The sequence below is a fragment of the Phasianus colchicus genome, chromosome 2 (genome assembly GCF_987193195.1).
Source record: "Phasianus colchicus chromosome 2, bPhaCol1.hap1.1, whole genome shotgun sequence".
Classification (NCBI taxonomy): domain Eukaryota; kingdom Metazoa; phylum Chordata; class Aves; order Galliformes; family Phasianidae; genus Phasianus; species Phasianus colchicus.
The window spans coordinates 10,724,671-10,736,995 of NC_143437.1; the positions used below are offsets into that span (position 1 = coordinate 10,724,671).

General features: G+C 39.2%; 1 protein-coding gene across 23 annotated transcripts in view; it reads right to left on the reverse strand.

The window, feature by feature from the left end:
* Positions 1-12,325, reverse strand: part of NRXN1 (neurexin 1) — a 641,583-nt gene that overhangs the window by 110,879 nt on the left and 518,379 nt on the right. For all 23 annotated transcript variants that reach the window (XM_090134782.1, XM_090134781.1, XM_090134773.1 and 20 more), the window contains one exon: positions 1,248-1,419. In XM_090134782.1, the coding sequence (XP_089990908.1) occupies positions 1,248-1,419 (172 nt within the window). The remainder of the gene's footprint in view (positions 1-1,247; positions 1,420-12,325) is intronic.

Consider the following 12,325-nt stretch of genomic DNA (forward strand, 5'->3'; position numbering starts at 1 on the left):
TACATCTCTGGATTTGCTGCTTTTTGTTCACCATTAAGAGGTAACATGCAGACTTGCATGTAAACCTTAACGGCACAGTGATGCTATTCAATAAGACTGCTGCCCTTAAAAATGAATAAAATTAGTAACGCAGTCTGCAGGGCATAGTATTTGCATAAAATTAAATATGGGCTCTACCAAGGAAATGCTGTATTCACACAAGTGGTTCAGCATGAAGTAACCAGCATTACTCACAGAAATAAGAGGACTGCTCTGAAAGTAATGCCTCCTGCTTTATTAGGTTGACCCACAGCTTCAAGGGTGGATGTTGGTGGAATGACAGCAGAGGTTGAACCTTCTCACCAGTATGCCATTACAGTTGTTGCTGTAGGACAGATGGCAGCAGAAGGGTAGTCTGACACAGTGGTGTCTGACATAGAAGTGTGTGTGAAGAACCCATTGACACTGTCTGTAAGCATGGTAAGGCAGTGGGTAGTGCATTTCAGCAGTGGTGACAGTGACAGCATAACCACCATGGGTGCAGGTTTGTAGGAGTGCAGCATGTAGGGTCTTGTCCACTGCTGGCAGAAAGCACAGCAAATGATGGTGACTACAGTGAAGAATAGTGCTTTGTAGCTGAGAATTTGCTCTATCAAATAGTGTTACTGTTCTCTTTGTATCTCTTGAAGTTTCCATGGAAATAAATAGAAGGCATCACTTTTGGAGCAACCTATATAATATTACACAGCTTACATTTTATGTAAAAACTGGTTGGTTGTACAAATAATAACTGATGCACTTTTTATGTTTTTTTTTTTGGCACACTTCCACTGAATTCACAATTTCAGAGAGCTTTAATAACCTCTTGTAATTAAAAGAACATGGACAACTTTTCTTTGGAAATGTTTTACCCAATCATTTGGAGATCAATTTGAGAGTCACTTTACTGTGCAGCTTTTGTCAAAGCCTTTCCCCCTCCCCTCCTAAAACAATAATCCAGTATAAACAAATGAAAACAAGAAGCAAACTCACTATTTCATACCCTGAGAACTGTATCTTTCACTTCCAGTAACAACCTGAATTTCTGCTTTTAAATTCATTAGGAAATGCCATCATCACGAACTGCATATTGCTCCAGACTCTTTAACTACTTAATTAGCTACTAAAACACTGAGAAAGAGCTTACGCTGCGTTAAAAGAGGAGCAAAACGATCAGAACTCCACAGATCCCCCCCCTTTTACTCACAGAAGTTTGTGCAAACCCTTACCTGCTGGGTAGCGTTCGATAACTGGCCAGTTGTCCACCTGTAATGTGGCATTGCCACCGCTCCTCGTGAAACGTACTACGTGGTATTTTCCATCATTAATGATGGCGTTGATTTCTTCGATAGCGATGTCATCTGTGCCAACATTAAATTTTACTCCAATTTTTCCCTGGTGCTGCATATTAAAAAAAAAAAAAAAAAAAAAAGAGGGGTGGGGAGGAGAGAAGAACTAATTAGGGGTTGTTTTAGCAAGAGTGTGTCATATAGGAAAAGATTTCTAACATCTTCCCTCCTCAGATTTAACTTCTGAAGGCCTGCATGTGGCAGTGACAAGCCTCTTGACAGCTCAGTAAGTCCAGCTCTCTTTGATGGATAATTGATATTCCAAATGAGTTATTTCACCAAATTGAGTTCTTTCCTTTTTCAAGGAAAAAGGAACCAGGTTGAGGAGGGGGAAGGAGGATGAAAGCTCAAGTTTTCTTCCTTTGCACCCCCAATGCATCCCTCATTTCCATGAGAACTACATACTTTTCTTTACCTTTTAGTCTTTCAAAATAGAAAACTTTACAACATTGCTTGGAAAAGGTGTAAAAGTTTGCAATTTAGGAAGGGGGAAGTGTCCTTTTTTTTTTTTCATCACACTGCAGTAACTCCGAATCATGAAGATTAGGCCAAGTGACTCACAGGGAGTTCCCTGATCTGAGCCAGAGAGGAGTGAGAAGTGTCTGTGAAACACACAGCATCTTGTTCTCAGAGCAAGAGTGATTCTCCTGCTGCGATGAGCCTGTGAGCTCCTGTGCTCGAGTGTGCCTCCAGCTAAAGAGGCTTTGCACATGCATTTGTATGCAGGAGTAAGGCTGTTGATTTTGCAGATGACTGTGATATAGGCATGTTTTCATTTTTATTGTCCTTTAATTATTAAGACGATCACTTTAATAGGATATTTAGAGTTTAATAAAGCCTTTTAAAGTCTATTGAAAGTTTAACTTAATGGATTCATGATTTTTTTTCCCCTATAGAATCAATGGTATTCCCAAATAAGGACATTTATTAAATTACAGAAATAAAAAAAAACAATTGTGTAGCATCAAATTAGGACCCTGTGCACAGTAAGTAGCAATTCTGTGTGAAACCACATGTTGGTACTGGTACTTCCCTCTTACAAGTGAAAAAAAACTTCTCCAAGTCTTTACATCACCACGTGCAGCACAATGAAACATTTCACTCCATTCCTCTTGGTCATTCACTTAAACCCTTCCAGAACCACTTCACCTCTTTGTGTCACCCCCTCTTACTATCCTGCTGTCACACCTGGCAGTGGTGTATCCTGCAGCTCCTCGTCTCTGGAAGTCTCCCAAGTTAACTGAGGAATTATTCCACTTCATATTATTTCCTTTTTTACATTCCTGACTGCGCTTTCCAGTCATTGTTTGCACTGTTTGCATATCCCTGCTATGGAGTTAAACAGCTGCTGAACACCTCTGGAGAAAGTTCCTCAACCCTATGGAAGTTCTCATCACACTATACTGTACTTTTCTTTATTTAGCTGTTGGCTTCTACAGCTATGATCTTTCCAGAGGAGTAAAATCTCAGTATTTTCTACTGAGATTTGCAGAATAACTCCACATAGCAATTACTTAAATTTACTTATCTGCTCAGTTGCTTAAAACATGTTCTAAATATACCTGTTCTCTCCATGTGAGTTGCCTTAGCATCTCTCTACTGAATGTTCTCTCCTACTTTTCCATGCCCACAAGGTGTCAATAAGGGATCTGCCTCATTCGCCTTCTTCTGCCTCAGGTGTGAGATGCAGAGCAATCTCCTATTATCTTGGGAGAATAACCATGGCTATACTTTATTTCCACTGGTTCAACTACAGCTTAAAATAGATTTCAACACTTTTCTCCCAGTCATGCAGTAGATTATTTGCTTCACCTGTTTCTTTCATATTCTCATATACAGAATTATATAACAAGAAATACAACATTGTTCTGGCTCTAAAGCAGTCTCTTCTTTTATTAATTTATGAAATGAGGAAAAATGGCATGCTAATGATAATGGCACATGCAACTTTTTGCAACACTTTCAAGAAATCAAAGGCATTGAGGATTAAAAAAAAGCTGACTAATTTCCCAGTGATTCATAATTACACTATTCATAACCTACACTTTTCATACCTGCAAAAATATACCATTTGCTATACATACGTGTACCAGATACACACATATATTCTTTTGGATTAAAAAAAGAGAATAAAAACCACCTTTCTGAAAACAGGACAGGTGCAGCCAAAATGAAATAGCACAAAAGGTGAATGTATCAGCAGCTTTTCCAAAATAAGAGAATGCAGTACTGCAGTTGTTAGCCATCTACCATTTGAAAATAGCCAGGAATTGTTGAGTGGAATCAATGTTCTACAGATTTGTAGGCAGACCCTTGGCTTGACGTGACACACACAAACAAGTCAAAACAAGTTTCCCTGACTTTCCTCCATTTGTACAGAAGCACAGTGCACAAAACAGCCAGCTACAACAGCTACGTATACTTTCCTTCATTCTATTTCTGATATATCTGAGTAGTTGAGAATGTGAAAAATTCAATATTTAAGGGAGATACTTAATTTTATTTATTTTATTTTATTTTTTTGACACTTCTTAAACACCTGTGGAAATTTACACAATCTACAAAACAAGGAAGCAAATCTGAGTTTCAAGTTTAAGTCCTCCTACAACTTTAAAATATTTAAGTTCGGCCTCTGAGTATCATGCTAAACATGGTATGTTTAGAGCCCCATTGTGCACAGCAGTTTAATGTAATCATGAACAGAAGAAACTGCCTTCTTTAAAACCTGAGCATATTAAATTGCTGTATCCATTTCTTCACCTTTGCAAGTCTCAGTTACTCAGTGCAGTAAGAGAAGTGCTATCTCCTTTAGCAGTTGTTTATTCCTAATAATCTCAGTCTTCCCATCAGAAATGCTGAGTTCCTTTTTCAACACCCTGATGATGGGCACTACACCTCCATCTACACATTACTAAGGATCCCCAAAAGTCAGTGTTTCTGTTGAAGAGTGTTATTCTTGGCAGTGACCTAAATGAGCAAGCATTTCACACCCATATTTGCCCACTATCAGTGATGATAAATTCACAGCTCCCGTGGTGAAAATCAGACCTGCACACTGGACCTACAGAAAGCTGCCATGTTGTTTACAATTCTTAGCCATTTTTCTCAGTTTCACCCAGTTGAGAGAGATCACAGCAATTAATTATCTAATCCGAACTGGAAAAGCCAAAATAAAATGGTTGAGACAAATAGGGGATGGGAAAGTCTCCAATATTCTTTTACAGAGAGGTCAGAAGAGAGAACACACTTTCAGGAAAAGTATGAAACATTTCAAGAAACGGCGTAAGTGTTGTTCTCTGCTTCTGGAACTTAAATGAATTTCAAAGCAGGCAGCACTATGAATATTGCTGCAAGCATCATCCTGTCACCATTCCCCTGACCACAGCACAGGGCCTTCTGATTCACCTACAGAGAAACCTCACAGCGTCCAGCCTCAGCCAGCAGATATTCAGAGAATCAAAACTTTCAGTTTGTCTGTGCTTGAAGCTCTTATGATTCTGAAGCTGGGGCCAATTTTCTCTCTACAGAACTAACCGTACAGATGAGCACACTTGGTGTTGCCTCAAGTACCCCTACATGCTGCTGCAGTGTGCAGCGTAGGCTTTGCCTACAGTGTAAAAGCTTCTGGCCAGCCACTTGTAGGAGTCCAAACTCACAGTGTGAAGAGAAATAGGACAATGGCATCAAAGCAGCTGGATAAAAGTGCAGAGTTAGTTAGAACAATAGGAATTAGACATGCAGCTGCAATATTGCACATCTAGTGTGCACCGAAATGCTTGGAGTTGTGACTGCTCAGACAGCAAAGGAGTTCATGTGCATCTATATACACTAGTCATTTCAAAGCATTTGGTCTTCAAAAGCACTGGCAACTCCAGCAGAATATTTTGAGGCATGTTTTATGAAGTGTGTGCTCTAAATACTTCTTCCTTGCCTTTAACAGGCTTCTGACAGTGCTGGGAATGCTGATGAACCTAAGAACCAAGTGAGAAAGGTGAAATGCAAAGCAAGCCAGCAAATGGCAGTGCAATTGGTTTCCTGCTGGACCCTGCTCCTGTGCTACTGATCTGCCAACCCCTAAAGCAATAAAACCTGCAGCAATATAAAATACACATATATCTGTCTCCAGAATAATGATATTTCCTATGGAATCAGCAGGGTTTTACTGCTCTCTGCAGTAATATTTCTGGAATCAGTCAAACAAGTGTGTGCAAATTTGGCACAACAGTAGTTTTAGAAAAGACCACAGACAACCTAAGCTCATAATACTTACAACCTTTAGCCACTTCTAAAGAAAAGTAATAATACTGTGACTCCCCCAGGTGAACAAATAGAGCAAAAAAAGAACATTCAAGCCTGCCAGCTTGCATCTTATAAAGTCAGTGCCCCGAGGCACAACTTTCTGGTGAACGCAATAATAAAATCTTAGCACTAACTGATGTCTTACATTGATTTCATTGAGAAATAAATTTATCGAGTTTTATCTGAGACCATTAGAGAAAACTAAGGCCATTTTCACACAAATGTAATCAGAGGCTAATATTCTATATTATAGAATTGTAAGAAAAATCATTAAAATAATCATAGTCTGAATACTACAGGGACATGTGTCTGCAAAAGCAGAGCTATCTGCTCAGGAAGAGAGGTGAGGGTTTCATAATCTACAGAAGATACATATTAACTGCAAGATTAATTGAGTAACTACATATGTTCCAGCCATCCATCAGTATCTCTTATGTCTTCTAGAGGAAATGTTTCCCTGGGAAAGAGACAGAAAACATAAAGCATCTGGAAAGATGCTTTTGAATGAATCCATCTTTGCTATTCCAGCAAGATAAGTTAATTTTCTGCAAATAGGTTCTAAAATTCACAGTCTGGTATCATATTATTAACCTAACTTAATTTATGAAGTTTTTATATATTTTTGTTGCTGCATTTCTCCATGAGAAGTGAGAAAATAATCCTTTTTTTTTTTCTTTTTCTTTTTTCTTTTTTTCCTCTTTAACCAGCAGTAATCATCTATTTTAGTCTACTGCAGGCAGACATAATACAGGCACAGGCATTCTTGTGGCATCCCTCATCTTGAGCACTTACAGTACTTATAGTCAGGTTTTGTGTCGCTTCATGAAATCAGAAAGGCAACTATTTCCTGGCATGGATTATAGCTTTCAGCATATCAGCTCTTGACATACTGTAGAAAATGTAGGAGGGGTTTGAAAATTCTATCAGACAGCTTGCAGGCAAAGTTATCAGTCATAGGTAGGCACTTCAAGCAAGGAGCAAAGGTTTTTGCTTGTGTCTGGTAGGGTGCATCCACCCTATATTCAGCCTTTTAGAGATTGGCATCTGACAAGTCTCAAGCTATTCGGTTTCTCCTTCTCTTCCCCAAAGCTGCAAATACTTAGATACTGTGGAGAAAAATAATTCTGCTTCCTTCCCTCGTTGCTAAGTGAGGAGACTGACCTATTCCCTACATTCTTTCCTGCCGGTTCTCAACATTTATTTGCAACTTTCCTGATATTTGCTTATTTCTTAAGCCCATAGCTCTGCAGTCCTTGGGATATGAGAAAATCCCACTTTTCATTTTCAAATAAGCTCCTAGTTCAGATAATTGTACAGAAAAGCTTAAAACCCAAAGCCTTACAGTATACTGCATCAGCAGGCTAATAGAAAGAACTGAAAATGATGTTAAATCCCCTGATTTTAAACTAAATGCTTCCTTTTTTTTTTTCAGCTGGAGGTGTGACACTGCTCGAGACAATTATCTTCATTACCCACACATCAAATCTGAGAAATCTGCACTTGGTCCCCCCTTCTGGGAAGATCTGCTCTCCTTTATTCAATCTCAGCCCCCTTGTTATTAAGACAGTGGGAGCAGAGGGATGAATGGACAGTACTTACTTCCCAAACTGCTCTACAAAACAAGACCTTACCAACAGCTAGCTGGTCTTGTTGCACAGCTTTCAAGGCCTCAGGGAAGAGTCTGGTACATGTTGTGCTTGCATTTGGGGGGTTTCTTTATGACTTGAAGGATATCATTACTTGGCTTGAGCTATGGCTGGAATCCCAAATGATACCTGCAAGAAGCGCAGTGCGGTCTGTGGAATCTGTTCACACACCACTTCAACTTTAAATGATACCTCAGCAACAAAACACTGCTGAGTGCTACACTAAGCCACTACTCATACTGTTAAGGGGGGAAAAAGGTCCACAGAGCCACCAACATTACCAGTATTTCCTGCAGCATCTGTGCATGCTCACCTAAGTCAAAACCATAGTGTACATTTTTCATTTTACCACCTGACAAGATCCAGCAGTGAAAATACAAGGCACTTGAAAAACTATATATAATCTATAATCATAAATACACATTACCAAACCCTTATCCCCTCCCCTAATTTTGAAATCTTCAATCCGTTGTTTATGGATTTTATAAAAGGAGAGAGAAAATTTGTAACATATTTTTTCCTCACATTTTATTCAGAAGCTCTGTAAGATCATCTCGTAAACCTTTAAATGACCTCAGTCTCATGCCATTAAGTTACCTATATTTTCTAAATCAATACAGAAATAATAAAAATTTATTGTTCACCAGATGCCCCTAGTTGACACATAAGAAATAGCACCATCACCATAATAATATTATGTATGCAAATTCATACAGATGCTACCAGAACTACTGCGCTTTTAAATGCTGTTCTATAAAAATTAAGAACTTTCTGGCCTTGAACCCACGACCCTTACAAGAGGTGAGCGAAATATGGGCTCACCATCACAATAATTTACAACTGAAATATATAAAATAAAAAAAAACAGATACCTAATTGGCTCACTGAGTGGAAGAAATGACACGACTTAAATGATTTTTTTTTTTTATGTTACAAACCGTCATATATATGGAGAATAAAAAGCTTGAAAATAATGCACCATGGGCTTGCATGCTCACTGCCCTGGTGTTTCAGGGCAGGAAGCAGTTACTCTTTATTGCTACGAAACAATGATTTCTATGATTTTTTGCTTTAAAATATTTGTCACTAACTGTTTTAAATGTTGTTACAACAATTCAATTTACATCACATTTTCAGTTCTCAGAGTGCATTGTTTTCCTGTCTAGTTTTAAACACTGTAATTCTTACCGCTGTATTTCATAGTGGCATTATTTCAACTTATTCTGATGATGAATTACTGAGATGATCCAATTACCCTAACAACCAGCCCCCCCCAAATGCAACAGTTATGGAAGACATATGGTGTAGAGCCTGCAGCAGCAGCATACTGCATCTTATTATCCACTCAGCATCGTTACTGCTACACACTAAAATCATATTTTCTGACAATATGCAGTAAAGAACAATTTAAGTAGTCAGCCTATAACATGGTATTTTCTGTCAAAACAACATGAAACACAGAAATTCCTTAACTTTTTGAACATCTCCCCCAAGGATTCCACCCAGGCTATGGTGAGTTGGTATGGATGAGTTGAAAAGACTACAGATGACATTGTACCAAACAGAGCCTAATTTGAAGCTCTCCAAAAGTCTAACTACTGGCCAAGGTCACATACATGCCTTGACTTTATTCCTGCATACTTATTTTCCACATAGACAGACATCTGTGAGCAAGCTCAGCCTGAGAAATAACAAATCCATCTCTAGGTGCTCAAAGACAAACTGTTCCTCCTTCACATACATCAACATATGTTTCCAAAAGAGCATCAAAGCAAGATTGGAAAATCAGATGTGGGTTCCAGTTTTTCATAGGGCTTTTATGCTGAGAAAATTAACATAGTGTTCCTGAGACTGAAAACAGTCATCTGAAAATGTAAAAATACTACTAGAAAAAAACAAAATAAATAGCACCTTGATATCAGAGTAATCTAATTCACATTAAAAATTGTGTGGTTTTAAGGATATTGCTTAGAAAGGTTTCAGATAATTCTTCCAAAAAATTTGTATCTGAAACAAATCCAAAGTCAGAGTCAGCAGGAGGTACAACTAGGACCAGAAGTAAAGAATCAGCACATTTTCAAGCAGGCTTTCATGCTAAATGATTAATAGCCATATGATCAACAAACATGCTCCTGAAAGCACAAATGATATATTTTTTCAAAATCTGGGTCAAAAGAGTTTCCCCATATTAAAAACCTGTAGGGAGTTATTGTAAACAAATTTGCTGGTATGAGACACCCAACTCCTATTGAGCTTTATTGAAAACTGAACACCTATATGCTATTCAGGCCTTTAAAAATTTTGCTTTAATGTGAATGAGAATCTTGAATATATCCAGAGATATTTTCAGATGCTTACTGCTGACACTGGAACAATATTTTTAATCACTGTCATTTAAATGCAGACATTGCATTCCTTCATTCTTCTGATTGTGTATACAGAAAAGAATTATGCAGAAGTTTTTCCTAACTCTTCACTTGGCTTCGTGTCTCCAACTGCAAACAGTCTGGTCCTAAGTCGTAACCCAGTTGAGCTCGTGATTACAAGGAATATCTAGCAAAGAGTGGAGTCAAGAGCATGAACTTTAGAAGAGCAAACTTCCTTCCGCTGTTTAAGGAATTGTTGGATGAGATCCCCTGGGAAACTGGGACAAAAGAATGGAACAGAGATGGCAGCTCTTTAACAGCATATTTCTGAGAGCACAAGAGCTCTCCATTCCCCGAATAAGAAATGAAGCAAAGGATGCAAGAAATCAACATAGCTGAGCAAGGATCTGCTGGGCACACTGAGGGAAAATAAAGAAAAGTACAGGCTAGGAAGCAGGGATGTGTAGCTTGGTAAGAATACAGGGATGCCAACTGGATCTACAGAGATGGAATCAGGAAAGCCAATGAGCAGATGGAACTAAACTTGGCAAGGGATGTGAAAAATAATAAGAGGGGATTCTATAGGTATATTGGACAGAAGAGGCAGGCAAAGGAGACTGTATCTCATCTGATAAATGAAAAGGGAAAACCGGCCTTCTCAGATGTAGAGAAGGCTGTGATACTTGAGTGTTTGCCTCAGTCTTCACTAACAGTCAGGCTTTCCATGCCTCTCCTGTTCCTGAACCACTTGGTGGGGATCAGGGGAACAAAATCCCTCATACTGTAAAAGGAGAACATGTCCCAGACTGCCTCATGTAACTAATTGTGTACATGTCCATGGAGCTGGATGACATGCATCCCAGGGTCCTAAAAGAACTGGCTCATATGGCTGTCAAGCCACTCTCCATCATATTTGAAAAGTCATGGCTGTCTGACAAAATCCCTATTGCCTGAAAAAAGGAAAACATCACTCCAATTTTCAAAAAAGTTAGAAAGGAATATCTAGGGAACTACAAGCCAGTAAGTCTCACATCTGTGCCTGGGAAGCCCACGGAACAGATCCTCCTGGAGGCTATGTTCAGGCACATGTGAGATGTGGAGGTGATTCAAGATGGCCAGCATGACTTCAAAAAGGGCAGATCTCACCTGAACTATCTGACAGCCTTCTATGATGGAGTGACAGCATTGGTGGACAAAGGAAGGGTAACTGATGTGATCTACTCAGAATCGTGAAAGGCCTTTGATGTGGTCCCCCCACACCACATCCTTATCTCTAAATTAAAGAGACAAGGATTGAAGGCTGGACTGTTTGGTGGATAAAGAATTAGTTGGATGGTTGCAGTCAGATGGTTCTTGTCAACGGCTCTATGTCCAGGTGGAGGCCAGTCATGAGTGGTGTCCCCCTGGGGTCCACCTTGGGACTGGTGCTGTTTAACATCTTTATCAATGACACAGACAATGGGATTGAGTGTACCCTCATCAATTTTGCCAGTGACACTATGCTGAGTGGTGCGGTTGACACAGTAGAAGGAAGGAGAGACTTGGACAGGCTTGAAAAGTGAGCCCACATGACCTTCCAATGAGGTTCAACAAGGCCAAATGCAAGATATCGGGCTGGAGCTGGGGCAATCTCAGATACCAGGTAAAAGAGCCACAGGTAGGACTGGTGCTCCCTGCAGAAACAAATCCTGACTAGGAGTGAAATAGTATAACCAGGAAAAATCTCTTACTGTTTTCTGAGCATTCCCTTCTTTTTCTGCTGCCGCTTTCTCTCTTACCAATCAAATACAGAGTCATCATACAGCAAGCTTGAATACTATCTATTAAATACAATATGTTAGTGGTCTCCTTTACTTTTCTTAATCTTGAAAATCTTTCAAAATCAAAATCAATTTGACAAATTCCTTGCATGCTGTGCTGAGACGTAGTGCAGAATAGACTGTTGTCAATGCTACAACACAGGTTCTTGCTTCTTTTGATCACTTAATGCAGCAAACCTTACCCTGACTACCCAGAGCACAAAAATGATCAAACACTGCTGGGTTGACTGGACTGAGAAATCCAACTTTTAGCTGGAAGGGGAAAATAAAAGTTGATACCTGCTTCTGTGATTTCCTGTGCTGACAGTCCCCTAGGTTTGAATGACATTGGTTTGGCATCTTTAAAAACCAAAACAAAAAAACTCTCTTTAGAACTGAAATGCCACGAAATACCAAGAGGGCTTGATGAAGGAAATTCACAGAGTTCATAAACAGCTCCTATGAGGAAGGAGGAAGTACTGCAAAATAGCACAGGCAGCCTTAACAATGTGCTCTTGAAAATGCTTGAAGCTTGGAAACAAACTTAGCTGTATTTAGAATAAACCTGCCAGATGCTTGAAAAGGCTAACCCCTCCAGCAAAGTGGACAAAAGCAAACCAGAAGCTAACCCATGGTGCAGGAGTTTTGCACACAATCGAGTTCAGGACTGTCAGGTTCAGAATGCCTCTCCAATGAAGGGAACAGTCATGAATCTTGCTGTCTTCACTGGAATGATCAGCATCAGGCTGAATGATGTCCAAACGTATTATTTGTTTTCATGAACACAGTGGTATTTTTTAACAGTATATAAATATTTGCTATATAATACAGATAGCAACAGCCACTAA